At 41.9% G+C, this 15,502-nt stretch overlaps 1 protein-coding gene across 3 annotated transcripts in view; it reads left to right on the top strand.

The window, feature by feature from the left end:
• Positions 1-893: 893 nt before the first annotated feature.
• The window catches only part of LOC122115975 (lysosomal acid lipase/cholesteryl ester hydrolase-like), a 37,890-nt gene continuing 23,281 nt past the window's right edge, over positions 894-15,502 (top strand). Inside the window, exons 1-2 of one of the 3 annotated variants that reach the window (XM_042689598.1) lie at positions 894-900; positions 14,221-14,331. In XM_042689598.1, the coding sequence (XP_042545532.1) occupies positions 14,221-14,331 (111 nt within the window). In that variant the 5' untranslated portion in view covers positions 894-900. Of the gene's footprint in view, positions 901-10,539; positions 10,638-11,137; positions 11,159-14,220; positions 14,332-15,502 lie in introns of those variants that run through there. The other 2 variants (XM_042689596.1, XM_042689597.1) reach the window with 2 other exon arrangements.

Genomic DNA, 15,502 nt, shown 5'->3' on the forward strand with positions numbered 1-15,502 from the left:
GCACCCAGGAGTGCCTGGCTTTACTCCTGGGCCCTTGAGCACATGAACGTTCCCGCCTCTGGGCCTGGAGCTCTCCAGACTGTAGCAGCCTGCACTGAAAATGCCTGCTGCCCTCTTATCTCTCCTGTTCCTCGTGTTGCATTTTCAAGACCATCTGACAGGTCATGGGCCCAATGGCAGCTGACCCTCGCAGCCTGTAGCTCGCTAAATCCTCACTCTGACGTTAAATCTCTACAGGTACCCCTGTGCGTCCTCAGATTTGTGCCTTACTGTGGTTGCCTATTTCTGAGAACTTATTATATGTTAGTAGCTCGAGTGGAGGAATGTGTGTTAGATACTTGAGGCTACTATAATCTGGGATCACCTCTTCTTGAGATCTTAAATTTAATGGAAAATAAAAATAGACACATTGAGAGCATACTATGTCAGGCACTGTACACATTGTAAATCCTGCAAAGTTGGCTTAATTAATTCCATTTTACAGATGGGAATGTAGGAAAATCAGACTTAGGAAAGGTGTCTTAAATTTTATACCATAGACCATATCTATGAAGTATATTCTTTGACTATTACATCATGTTGCCGAGTTCCTTCATTCATTCATCATTCATTCCATTCTATAAACACTTACAGAATACCTATTGTATGTACTGACCATTCTAGATGCTGAAAATGTAGCCAAGAATAAAGCAGATTATAAAAAAAATGTTCATGCTTGTGAGACAGGGATGTAACCCATTGGGGAAGTGTTTGCCTAGTGTGCATGAGACACTGAATTTGATTCCTAGCACACACATACTCATACTCACACCTGTACAATCTCCATTAGTTGGATACAGATGCGATAGCTCAAGTCCATAATGCTAACTACTTTGGGAAACAGAGATTTGAGGGACTGCGGTTTGAGGACAGCCTGGAAAAAAAATTTGTGAGTCTCTATCTCAACCAATGACTTGGCATGGTCCTTTGAACTCTTTATCCCAGTTACTGGGAAAGCATGATGGCTTGGTGAGCAACAGGCACCTGTCAGCCCAGCAAGACAGGGAAGCACAGGAGGACCACAGGCGAGGCCAACCTGGACCTAAAGTAAGCTACTACTTCAAAAATAACCAATGTGAAGGAAGTAGGAAGCATGGCTCAAGTGGTGGAGTGCCTGTCTAGCAAGCTCCAGGCCCAGAGTTCAATCCCCAATGTCCTAATGTGTTAGATCAACGGTAAGCAATTAAGTAAAATATATGGTGTTTTAAACCATGATAAAGCAAACATGAATCAATGTGTGTACCTTTACCTGTTCTATCTTTTATTCTACATATCAAACAAAGAGACATTTTCACCCAACTGGGACATTTTCATATGGCATGTTATTGTTTGTTTTTTACATCTGATGTTACCATGGTACTTATGTTTCAAAAAATTGAGTTTGCAAAAATACTGATAATTTTTTTTTGTTGTTGGTTGTGGAGCTTGAACTCTGGGCCTGGGCACTGTGCCTCAACTCTTCAGCTCAAGACTAACGCTCTACCACTTGAGCCACAGCGCCATTTCTGGTTTTCTGGACAGAGGTGTAAACAAAAGGAAAGTAGGATGAAAGCTATGACCCCTCAGCTTTGTAGATGTTAACAACAAATCCTGTGTATCCTAAGAGCAGATACTTTCCTATGGCATCATAATGGCAATGAAGTTATGGCATTAGGGGTTGAGGGGCAGTTCAATGGTAGATTGCTTATCTAACATGCATGGTGCCAAGTTCAGTCTGCAATACCTCAAAAGGCAAAAAATAGAAAGAGAAAAAGGATAAAGAAAGGGGAGAGAGAGAGAGAGAGAGAGAGAGAGAGAGAGAGAGAGAGAGAGAGAGAGAGAGAGAGAGAATATAAGGGCATGGTACCAAAACAAAAGCCAAGAATTGTCCTGGAGGCATGGCTAAAACAATACAACACCTGCCTCCTAAGCTAGAAGCCCTGAATTTAAGCACAGCACTGCAGAATTAAATGAACACACAAAGAAATAGATAACTGTTCCACATTTCTAACATATAGTAAGTACTCAGTAAATGCCCATTTAAAAAAACATTTCCAACCTAGAAAGAAGATGTTGAAAAAGTGTCCTGTAGGTTTTGATTTCCAATAAATATCAGTTGCTAGTCTCAGTAGCTATATCCCAGTAAAACAAAAGAATTTTTGGCATCAACAATTTTATTTTAAGGACAGAAGGGCTGATCACCAAACAAAAACAACAAAAATTGCACAAAACCCCCCAAACCAAAAAAACAAAAACAATAACAACAACGAAACATAATCCAGAGCAAATCCCTGTGAATGTCTCCAGCTATGACCTCTGCAAACCTCTTGTTCTGGAATTCTCAAAGTTTATATTTCTTTCTTTTTTTCTTTTTTTATACTTTCTGGTCTCTTAGTTTTTTTGAATATATATTTTTATTGTAAAGATACTGTACAGAGGGGTTACAGTTACATGAGTAAGGTAATGGTACATTTCCTATTGAGCATTGTTTCCCTCCTTTCTTTATCCCCTACCATCCCTCCCCTCCCCACCTCCCCAATTCCTCCCTCCCCCCACACCTGAAGTTGTAAAGTTTGGTTCCAGCATAGTGTCTTGTACATCTCATTGTTACAGTGGGTCAACCTGTACCCTTATTTCAGCATTTTGTTATTTCCCTTCCCCTCCCCAAATTAGAAAAATGTATATACAACATGCAGGGCACCGGAATCAAATACAGTGACAACAGGGGTTGTATTTATTTCTGACTGAGTCCAGGTTTTGTTCTTCCACCTCAGCTGATTTTCAGCGACTTGAAAAACTGTAACCAAAAATTTCTCCTCGTCATATATATCCATATTGTTTGGCTTTTACTCTTCTTATATGTTTGTATTTTTCTCATATGCTCATTCTTGGATTTCTTCTTTTTTCTTTATTCTCTTTCCTTTTCACAAATCTTCTGTCTTTATTTATTATTTTACTTTCCTCACCTTTTCTCTTTTATTCCTTTTGCTTTATTATTTGGGACAGGAAAGAAGGACTTTTCCTAGTCTATCAGAGAAAAATTACTAAGTATTAAGGTACAAAATTTTTATGATGTAACACAAGATAGGGAGAAGTCTTTGCTCTACCCTATTACCATGTTGCTCTTTATCTAAACGTTAACTTAAAGAAACAGCTACCTTTGCAGAGTAAGGAGGCATTAGAACATGATAAATAGCCAAGTGGCTCTTGTGGTATAGCTGAGGCATTTCCAGTACAGAAATTCTGACAGTGAGTACAGGGTAGGGCCATGAGGATCCCCTGGGGTTTGTATCACTTGGGAAATGAAACTCCCTGGCCTTATACATTCTTCACACTGACAAAGAGCTTCTTGTGTAACAAGCTGTTAAAGCAGTTCATTCTACTTTATTCTACCTCAAAACAATACTGAACTAATACTGAAGGTCATTTAATAATTCATTATACTTCTCTGTACTACAAATTGGTTAAAATTTTCCCTCTCAGTCATATATCTAACCTTACTGGTCTTTCTCCATCCTGTCTAGATTGGATTCCCTGCTTTATACCATATTTCTTTCTACAGAAACTGCTTCCCTGTAAGGAAATGGTTACTTCCTGGTCTATAACCACAGTTCTATTGATTGTTCCATCTACCATTCCATTCTTTCTCATGGATTTCAAAGACATGGATATTACCCTCATGTTGTTGGGAAATAAGATGGAAATGGGCTCAAGAGTCTGCCAGATCAGATGGAAAACCCACAAAATGGAACACAGCCAGGTCTGTTAAGGTGAGTTAGCTTAAATAGAATATAGCAAAATTAAAAGATTAAGGGACTAAGTAGATATTTAGGGCAAATCAGAGCAGATTAATATAACACAAGAAAATAGATCAGTAGAAAATATCCCAAAGCATGGAGGAATCATAAGGAGAAAAGAAGCATGAGAATTATGTCCCTTGGGGCAGGTCAATTACATGCATAACTGAAGACCAAGAAGTAGAAGTGGCAAAGTGACATTAGAAGCAATATTTGCAAAGAGAATTAATGATTCCAAAACTGATAAACTACATGAAATCAGGTATTCAAGAGGCTTCACAAGTCATGAATAAGACTCATCCTGGGATGAATAGTTGTCAGGCTTATCATAAAGGACAGTGTCTCTCCTCTAGTCCATCTCATACATAAATTTTTAAGTCAGTATTTTCTAGTTCTATGACTAAATCTAATTTTTATCCGAGGACAAAATACATAAAGCACTCCATCATAACAATGGAAATTACATCGGTCAACCAGCCTCATCCTGACTTTTAACTTCATTTTCAGAAATTGTCACTTTTCTCTGATTTCATTGCATATGTTGCAAGCATTTGGCCAGACTTCTTATTCAAAACACAAGTTAGGAAAATGAGTCATTCAACAAACTATGACTGGTTGTCTACTATACATTCTATTGAAGTTATATGCCATGGTACATTAAGAGCACTCTTTATAGCTACATAATAATACAATTGTAGCAACAATATGACAAAGTGGTTGGCCACCTGCCTGTCAGGTTACTTCTCCCCCCCCCCCCCCCCCCCCCCCCGCTTCATTTTTTAGTATCAGTTGGTTGCGCAAGTGGATTCATTGTGATGTGTCCAGATAAGCAGGCAATGTATATTCCTTGATCAGGTCCTCCCCTTCACTCTGCTTCATTTCTATTCCCTACTTCCCAAGCCAATTTCAACAAGGGTCATCATTCCATTTTCACATATGTATGTCAGGTTGCCTTTTGAATTGGCAAACTTGATCTCTAAATATTTTTTCATGCAATAGTTTGTTAAACTTACTGAGATTTACACAGCAGTGATGTCTGTGAGTTTCCATTATTACCAAGTTTTCAACATTAGCTCTTGCACAAAGTCAATGCACAATAGATACTGATCAAATGAATGAATTATGCATTGCAAAATAAAAGACATATGTTCAGGTCCTATAAAATAAAAGCATGGTTTCTCTAGTTCTTGGTTCATGTAGGAAGGCTATTTACCCACTGTATAAAATAATTTTTCTGCACAAATGATATCTTTAACTATTCCAAGTTGTGTTAATAATTTTTTTGGTCAGTTGTGGGGCCTGAATTCTGGGCCTGGGCACTGTCCCTCAGCTCTTCAGCTCAAGGCTAGTGCTCTACCACTTGAGCCACAGTGCCACTTCTGGCTTTTTCTGCTTATGTGTTGCTGAGGAATCAAACCCAGGGCCTCATGCATGCAAGGCAAGCACTCTACCATTGAGCCACCTTCCCAGCCCCTGTGTTAGTAATTTTTATAATGAAATGTATGCCTATCATGCAACTTCTAGTGAATCATAACTTTCTGTGTATGTTTACTAGTTGCTATTATATGATATGCTTGGCAGAGTTATAAGCAAGGTATGATTTCTACCAGGAAAAATAGAAAGAATCACCTAGATCAAGTTGTATTCTTAAACCAATGAATGTATTAAGTATGTTAACATTAATACCTTTAGCATTGATAACAAATAAACCAAAAGATCTTTCCCTCAAAATACAACAGTTAGAGGATAAAGTCCAATATCAATTACACAGCTTTCTATTGATTTGGGGGCTCTTTTTCTAAAGTTGGAATAAGGTCACCATTCTTGCATTGTGTTCAGTGCTGGGGATCTGGCTACACTATCAAATACTCATGGATTAAATGTTTCTGATTTTCACTTAGAACAGTTCACAGAAAACGTTGGGAGATGGAGGACTAGGAGAAAGCAAAGGGAAAGTCAAGGCCAAAAATGTTCTGCTGCCCATGTGAGCATCTATTTTCTATGCAAGGGTCAGTTTCAGGAAGAAAAGAATGAAGGACTTGAGATTCTGATGGAAGCTCTTGCTGCCTTGCCTGCTCATTGTTCTATGGATATCAGCAGCCACATGTGAGCACGTGCCAATGCTCTCCAAAGTCAGTAGCTTGACAATTTACAAAAAGTAATTGAGAGATCAGAAAGAATTCTAGATCATAGTTCACTGTGCTTTCTAATGAAATGTTTGCAAAGGGTTTAGCAATGTTTTTAAATAATTTACTAGAACAATGTAGGAAATATGTTCAACCCATGAATATTAGGCTGGTGTGCCTTTGAATTAGAATCTTACAAAGAATACTTCCTGAGCATTCCCCAAATGAGCGGCACAGGGAGAGAATCTTACTCATGTGAAGATTCTGATTCAGCAGACCAGAGGCGAGGCCTGAATTTCTTGCTCAGTCCCAGGTGAGATCAATGTGCTGGCCCATGCAGCAAGGTTGTGAAGGCTGGGATGGACTGGTGATAGTTGAAGAATGAAGAGATGACAACAGTCAAGGCACACTTGGCAAAGCTGTGGTTCAGAGAGGAGAAAGGATGTTGAAACTCCATGCACGATCACTTGGTCATCCATAGGATCCTCTAAGAGGAGCCTCATCTGTTGGCAGATAGAAGCCAGAAAAGAAAGACCGACAATTGCCGAAAGAAGAAAGGAGAGGCCAGGAGAACAGCCTAACAGTGGCCTGAGGCCAATAAGGAAAACATTATCAGAGGTCCAGGCCCATTAGGACTGTCAGGTGGGAACTCTTGCGGTGCCCATCTTACAGATTCTGAGCAAGGAAAGACCCAGAAGCATGGAATGCACTGTATATGCATTCCTAATGCCGAAAAGCATCAGTTGCTAGAAGTTCTGATTTTGAATAACATTTAACTTAATAACTTGCTTTTGATTAACTCCTCTGGAATCAGTATATATGCATGAGTTCTTTTTTAAAAGGGCACATGACAGGGGGAGCAGGTTTATGTAGGCATGGATAGGGTTGGCAGATATCCTCCTGAAGTGAAGCAACAATGAATGGCAGAGAAGGCATGTTGGTTCTTAGGAGAATACTGGTGCTCTTGTCAAATTCGCTGCTCAACACATTCTTGTCGTACTTGATGAATACCTAGTGTCCCTAAGATAAAACAAACCAAACTAGAACAATGCACTTTTATATGCATTCTTTTCTTTTTGTTGTTGTTGGTCTTGGGGCTTGAACTCTGGGCGTGGATGCTGTCCCTGTGCTCTTCAGCTCAAGGCAAGCGCTCTACTACTCAAGGCACAGCGCCACTTCTGGCTTTCTCTTAATATGCATTTTTCTAATTTTTAATGTAAGACACTAATTCAAATTTCCGGCCTGGGTATGTTAGCAAGTAAAACCCATCTATGGGCCTCTGGGAATGACCTCTGTGTTGACTTTTGTGCCCAGGTACTTACATTTATGTAGGAGCGCATTGGAGACTGGGTCCTATTCATTACCGCTGGGTGGGTTTTGGGAGGTGTCTGTAGAGGCTGCTAATGAGAATCAAAGGCAATCACACTCTGGAATTAGTTTGTATCTTTTCAATGATTTCAATACCTTCTGGTGCTAGGAAGTGCCGTCCCAGCCCCTGTCTACTTATTGTGATGGAACTACCTGGAATCCCAGAACAAGACTGGGAAGTTGTCCTTGTCTCCTCCAGGGTCAATGCCTGGAGTGTTCTGGCTTTAACTGTCTTCCTCCTGTCAGTATCCTCCCCGGTCTCCCTAATTTGTTATACTTGGTTGTTTCAACAACATGCCAATAAAATATTGCATCTGAGTTGACAATGGAAATGAGAGACACCAAGATTTATTTAAAAATAACTGAGTGGGAGGCAGGCAGCGCACATAGAGAGAGTGCACCTTGAACTCGTCAATATTGATATGCATGTGAGGGCCAGGGGCATTGTGGGGTGGGCAAAACACAGCCAGCCAAGCTGGATTGTGTGTGGTTTTCAACTGCTCTTAGACATCACAAGGTGGATAGGAAAGAGCAACAGTGCTCAATATGACCTGCAGATTGATCTGGGGCAAGAGAGACTGAGGGCAGATAAGAAACTGGTCTCAGAGAGACAATGGAGGATCTAGGTCTCCTTTCCTCTTTGGCCTGTTCTACTCTGGGTTACAAGGCTCCCCAACTCCATGAATACACACAGACATCTGCATGGTGCATCTGTGAAAGTAAGACACTGTGATAGACAAACTTGCATTGGGAGCCTTTTTAAGAGCATCTTTGGCCTATGAACACATGGAACCATTCCTTAGCCCATCTTGCCTAGACCTTAGGGTCCAGCCCCACTCTCAGCCTGGCCAATCTCAGTGCCTTCACCTGTAAACAGAGGACAGAAAACTCCTACTGAGGACCAAATGAGACCCACCATGGGAAGAACTAAGCACAATGTCTGACACTCAGAAATGTTGCTACATGTGATGTTGAGTTCTCAGGAGTTGCTTCACTGAAGCTACAATTGACACTCACCTCAGCAGATCATTTCTGCTTTCTTACCATTTTCTTGTTTACTTGCTGTCAGGAGCAGTACTCTCAGTTCTCAGTCTTCTCAGGTTTTGCATTTTCCAAGTCTACATGCAATTCCTTTGCTGTTTAGGCAGATGCTATAATTTAATGGGTTTACATTCTGTCTCTCAACTGTTTATTCCCAAATGCTATCTTTAGTCTAGAACTTGACTTTGAATCTTTCAATACTAGATCTATATATCCTAGTTCCTACTACACATTTCCATGTGGATTTTTTTTATCTCTGCATTTATTTATATACTTACTTATTTATTCATTTGCTTACAGATCATTCCCTGTCTTTACTTGGCTCTACTGAGTGTCTCAGAGGGTCAAGATGTCCAATTCTTGCAGTTGAACTCTTAGGCTCCCAATCAGCTAGCTTCAGGCTGCATTTGACCTACAGGACGAAGCTATTGAAAGATGGGAAAGCAGAGGGTAAGGAAGGCAAACACATTTGTAACTCTTCTGTTTTGGATATTTGGAGAGTAGTTTTGGTAGAGTCTGCTTTTGAAGAGTAGTTTTGGTAGAGTATGCTTTTGAAGAGTAGTTTTGGCAGAGTCTGCAGCTTAAGCTCTACCTATGATAACATTTTCTCTCAGTAATGCCCCAGCCTTCCTATTGTTGTAAACAACCCCTGTGGTGCCTGCTCAAACCCTTCTTGGCTTCCCAGCAATTGCATTGCCTGTGTGACCTCTGCTTGGTATTCCTTCAATGGCTTCTTTTTCTCCAGTGGCCATCCATAGCTGCTATCGTCTAACAATGTTGCCAAAAACCAAAACACTTGGAACATACTCTTGAATCCCTCTCTAGCTGCTCTTCTTTGTTCTTCCTCTGTTTCAGTTCATGGCACCATCATCTTACCTGAATGCAATGATGTCATCCTTCACATTGTTTTTCTTCTTCTACCTCTATCCAACCCCCCCCCCCCCAGCCAATCCTCTTAGCTTATCTTTGAGAATATATCTAGAGATGACCACTTTTCCCACAACAATACTGACTGCTAACAACTAGGCTTGCCCAAGCCACCAGGAACTCCTGCTTGGACTGCAGTAGTCTGTTTTCCTCCTTCCATGGCTAACCTCAGCAACTAGATTGATCTTTCTGTTAACCAGATTATGTTGCCTCTTACTGAAAACCTCTCAGTGGCTTGTTACCTTGGTCAGAAGAAAAGGGAGAATCTTGAGCCTTGAGTCCCAATGCAGCCAACTACCTGCAGTACTTCAAGCTCCCCCTTTCCACGAAGCACCGTTTATTACAGCTGCATTGACCTCAGCTCTTGCAAGAACTTACAGAAGATATAGCAGTCCTAGGGCTTTGAACCTGATGATGTTATCATCCCAGAGTGCTTTTCCCCAGAATCCATGTGGCACTCAATCACTTTCTGTCTGTGTTCAGATGTCACCTCATTAGTCATGTTTTTCTAATATGGATATAACCATGTATATCAGAATATGTATATGTTCATATGTGTATATACATAGATGTGTATATACACATTTATCCGTATATTTCCGAATCTGTGTGTTTGTATGTGTGTGCATGTGTAGAAAACAATTATTATTCTCTATTCCTTTCTCTGTTTTATGGCTTTCTGTAACATTATAAAGTTGTATACTCTTCCCATTAGGATATAAGCAAAAGAGTAAGTATTTTGGTAACTATATCCCAGTTTCAACAATGTGAAGTATTTAATATGGGCGAATGAAAGTTTGGTTAAATGCACTAAGTAGTAAACAATATGGGCCTGTTGAATGATGCATGCTCTCCTCTTCACAAATCTTTAGCGCTAGTAAACACAATGCGTACTGGGTGCTTTGCATCAGAACTCCTGCCCTTCAAGGGGACATGTCATTTGTTTTGATTTGTGCTCTTTGCTAGTTGCCAAGGGCACCTGGCCTGCAGGGTCTCCGGGTGTGGGGGTTGAGGGGAGGTGCAGGAGGTTTGGGCCAGGTTCGACCCCAAGGGAGAGCTGGGGGCGCACAGCACGTGGGTGGTGGCCCTGGAGGCCCGGGCCGCCCACGCGCATGCTCCGCTGGCTCCGGGGCAGGGCTCTCCTGGGGGTTCACTCGGAAGCTGCGGGGCCGGGCCAGGGCGGAGTCTCGGCAGCACTTCCCGGTGGCGGGCTGCGCTGGTTGGCTATGCTAACCCCCTGATTGGGTGAGCCGACGCCCGCCCTCCCTCCCGGGCCGCCCCAGTCCTGCGAGTCGGCGACTGGCGCTCTGCGCCTGCTGTGGGCTGTGCGACCGGGACCGCGGCCGGGCGGGCGACTGCGGTGAGTCCGGCCCGAGGCGCTGGGAAGGCGGCGCGGCGCGGCGCGGCGGGCGCGGTGGGCGCGGTGGACTGGGAGCTGTCTCCGCGCCCCGGCGGGTGGCGGCCACGCACACCCTGCCCGGAGTCTGTTCCGGGTCCCCGCAGCTCCCTGCTACGCCGGTGCCAGGCGCTGCGGGGCTCCTGGGGCCGGAGGGCGGTGGGGCCAGGCGTCGCCCCGCACTGAGCGGCTGCGGCGCTGGGCGCTGCTCCGGAGCCCCCTGCGCGCTCCGATTTCTGCGCCAGTGCGGCTGCCCAGAGCCCCGCAGCGCGGAGATGGTCAACCCTCCTGCCTCGTGTCTCTCCTCCGTTTAGCTCCTTGGGGCAGCCTGGCCTCTGTCCCTTAATCTGTTAGCGAATCGTGTGTGGTCAGGAGCAGATCTTGGACGTGGGTCCTGGTTAAATTCAAGAGGCTGGCACTTTACTTCTACGAATTAACCTCCTCGTGGAGGCAGGTAGACCCTCTCCGCCTTCCTTTCCTGAAAAGTGGGTATCTTGACACATTCATTGGATGGGGAGGGACGGGTCTACTGCCTGCAGCGCTGTCTGTGGTCCGGCCCGTGGTTTCCGTGTGATTATCCACTAGAAAGCTGCAGGACAGGCTGGGTGTCTTCTCACATTGGTCTGTTGGGCGGCTCCATCACAGTTTTCGGAATCTTTAATACGTGCATGGCACTTGGCTCTACCTGAGTTCACAGTCTGCACCTCAGTTCTCCTGGCCTGAAGTGAAGGGAAAGGAGCAGTACTTCATTAGATTGGCACAGAGTCAAAAGAGATTGTTACAAAGAACCGAGATAAAGGTACTAAGAGCCAGAAGAGCACTCCGAACCCAACGTAGAGATTTTTTTTCAAAATTTTTTTATTGTGATTAAAGTGATCACATAATTTCACAAATTTCACAGTATCGTGGGATAGGGATGCTTAAAGTCACAAATACATTCTAACCTTCATGGGGCAAATTGTCGTGGTCTATAAAGTTTATGAGTTCTAACTGTATAGTCAAAGCCCATAGAATGTAGAGATTTTTGTCCTTTAGCTTTCTTTTTTTTCTTCTCTAGGCTAGAACTCTACTTCTTGATCCACAGCTCAACTTCCAGATCTTAGGTAGTTAATTGGAGATAAGTGTCCTATGGACTTTGCTACCCAGACTGGCTTTAAACCACCTTCCCCCTATCTTAGCCTCTTACGTAGCTAGGCCTACAGACATGATCCACTTGTGTCCTGCTCTAGTGTTTTTATTTTTCACACAATCTCTTCTAGGAGAACAACTTGTGGAGTATGTTGAGAAGCAAAGGGTTGTGGAGATAGGAAAAGTAACTGGAAGACATATTCATTCCAGTAGGATGAACTGTGGAAATAAATATTTTTTTTTCCTTTTCAGTGTATTTTTTTTTCACTAGTCATAAAGACTTCGGGGATGTTGAAGTTGGGATAAAAACTAACCCAGACCTGTACACCCCTTTCTTGGGTGAATATGTAATGCAGTGGTAGAACATTTACCTAATATCCACAAGGCCTTTGGTTTGATTGCCAGCACTAGAAATAAACAATAAAGATGTATTCAGAATTAAAAGAACTAAACTTGCTTGATCAATACAGACTCAGATAATGGGACTTCCTTTCTTTTTGAAGTTCATTATTGCCTGGAAAAATAACTCTAGTGTGGATTGTGTCAGAAGATAGGAATTGATTGCCTTTTTAATTTGAGAATCAGCTTCTTAACACATGTAGAATACTTACTTTAAGCATAGTGTTCTTTTTTTGTTTTTGGCCGGTCCTGGGACTTGAATTCAGGGCCTTGGCACTGTCCCTGAGCCTCTGTGCTCAAGGTTAGCACTCTACCACTTGAGCCAGAGCACCACCTTCTGCGTTTTCTCAGTAGTTTATTGGAGGTCAGAGTCTCACTGACTTTCCTGCCTGGCTAGCTTCAAACCACAATCCTCAGATCTCAGCCTCCTGAGTAGCTAGGATTACAGGTGTGAGCCACTAGTGCCCTGCTTATTTTTTGAACAGCAGTGTTGAGGTATTATTAATATACTATAGATGGCATAATGTAGAACTTTTGATATATGTATACAGTTGTACATTATTGTATACCTGTATGTCATCCCCCAGATATTTCTTGTGTGTATCCTTTGGTAAGCCTTTCCTCCTACCCCTTGTTTCCCCTGGCAATAATCTATTTTCTGTCAGTATAGATTAGGTGTACTTCCCAAAGCTTGGTATGAATGAGATCAAACAATGTTGATTCTTTCTATCTGTTCAGTGTCTGCATCAGTTTCTCTCTCTCTCTCTCTCTCTCTCTCTCTCTCTCTCTTTCTCTCTGTCTCTGTCTCTGTCTCTATCTCTCTCTGGTCTGGCTTCTTTAATGTAGTATAATGATTTTAAGATCTGTCCATGTGCATTCATTGCTTTTTATTGATGAATTTGTTTATCCATAAATTGTTTATCTAATTACTCATTTGGAACACTAGAATTTTACAAAGTTTGTTCTATTACATGCAAACCTACTGTAACCATTTCTGTGTAAGTCTTTGTACTGGCATATGCACACACATCTTTTTAAGTGAATATATATACACACACATATATACATATGTATATACATATATGTACATATGTACATATATATATATATATATATATATATTAACATGTAGGGAGCCTGGGCTGTAGGCCCAGCATTTCTCCCCTATTTGCATGTCCTGAGGAGTGTTGTATCACTTCATTTTCAGTGTCCTCGGGTCTTTGCTACACTATAATTCTGAGCTAAACCTGTCAGAAACTAGAATGTCCTCAGCTAGTAATTGGGGAGTTCTAGAAAAGAGAGGATGATTGACTTCTTTACCCCTGTTTCTCTTGCAGGCTTTTTTCTTTCACTTCCCTCTCCCCCCACTCAGTGACAAACTTGAATCTTGACATATGGTTTGGTCAAGAACAGAAGTGAGTAGCTAGTGGGAGTTAAGGGCTCATAGTGCCTGAAAGAACATGAAAATGTTTAAATTCCACATGAAAGGGGAAAAGTGAGAAATTAGCCAGCTCTGGCACTTTTTGCCTCTTCCCTTTGCTCACCCTGTCTAAGTATAAGTCCTGCCCTCTGTTATTTCTCTAGGAACCCTTTAAGTTTGTGTTGAGTTGTTAAGTGGATGTGCTGGGCTCCAAAGCTCACATGTTAACTGGACAGGAGGTTTTTAGTAAATGAATGTTGCTTTTTTTTTTTGGTCGGTCGTAGGGCTCCCTCAGCTCTTCAGCTCAAGGCTAGTGCTCTACCACTTCAGCCACAGCGCCACTTCCGGCTTTTTTTGCTTATGTGGTGCTAAGGAATCAAACCCAGGGCTTCATGCATGCAAGACAAGCACTCTACCACTGAGCCACCTTCCCAGCCTCTCTCTCTTTTTTTAAATTGAGATGTAACTGTAGTCATTTATTTCATTTCTGGCCTTCACAGAATTCTGCTCTCCCTAAATTCTTTGTGAAATCAGTAAGTGGCTTGCACATTTTTTGCGTAGTGAAATTCAGGAAAAATAATAATCGATTACTTTCTTTAGATGAAAATGTACTTCTTGGAGTTCTTGGTCTGTTTGGTCCTTGGGATCCTGCACTCCCAGGGGAGCAGAGGGAAGGTGTCAGCTGTGAATCCTGAGGCAAACATGACTGTGGTAAGTTTCTCTGTCATGTGCTTTTAAAATGCAAGAATGGCAAATGTTGTTCCCTTAATTAACAGTTAAATGACTGCATGCAGCCACAACTGTCATCTCTTTATAAGAGCTCATTGTTTCTCACTTTCTCTGAATCTTAGATTCTGGACTGTGTCATGTATAATGAATAAACGCCATGTGATTGTTGAAAACTATGCACTTTTTAAGATAGTAATTTTTATTAATTAACTTTTGAGTCTCATAGAATTTGTTGAAAGAACAGGGAGAATGGGTGTCACAACTCTTTCAGGGCATTATTACTAAGCCTTGGTTTTAAAATACACTCAACAAAGATTGTTATTACGACTGTCTAGACAATTCTGCTACCACCATTTGTTGAAGAGGCTGTCTTCCATTCTATGTTTTTGGCTCCCTTATCACATATTAGATAGCTACAGGACTGTGGGTTCACTTCAGATCTTCATTCTATTGGTTCTTGGGCCTATTCTTTTTTTTTGTTTTGTTTTGGGTCCGGTCATGGGGCCTGGGCTCTGTCCCTCAGCTCTTCAGCTCAAGGCTAGTGCTCTACCACTTGAGCCACAGTGCCACTTCCGGTTTTTTTCTTTTTTTTTTTTTGCTTATGTGGTGCTGAGGAATTGAACCCAGGGCCTCATGCATGCAAGGCAAGCGCTCTACCACTGAGCTACCTTCCCAGCCCGGTCTCGGGCCTATTCTTGTTTTTATTACTGTGGCTTTGTAATAGAGTTTGAAATTTAGTATTGATATTCTTCCAACACTGTTCTTCCTGCTAAGGATTGTTTTTACTATTTGAGGTTCTTTTTTTATTATTCCATATGAATTTTTGGATTGCTTTCTCTATAGCATTGAAGAATGTTTTTGGGATTTTGATGAGTGTTGTATTGAATTTGTAGATAGCTTTGGGCGGTATTGCCATTTCCACAATATTAATTTTTCTGTCTAGGAGCATGGAAGGGTTTTCCAGTTCCTTAATCTGCTTTAATTTATTTTTTCAGAGTTTTAAAGTTTTCATAATAGAGGTCCTAGGTACTCTATTTTATTTTTTGAGGCTAGTACAAATGGGATTTCTTTCCTGATTTCAGTTGTGATCTTCTCATTGTTGGTATACAGAAAAGCTACTGATTTTTATGGTTTAATTTTGTGCCCTGCCATT

The sequence above is a fragment of the Dipodomys spectabilis genome, unplaced genomic scaffold (genome assembly GCF_019054845.1).
Source record: "Dipodomys spectabilis isolate Male_0828 unplaced genomic scaffold, ASM1905484v1 ptg000125l, whole genome shotgun sequence".
Taxonomy (NCBI): Eukaryota; Metazoa; Chordata; class Mammalia; order Rodentia; family Heteromyidae; genus Dipodomys; species Dipodomys spectabilis.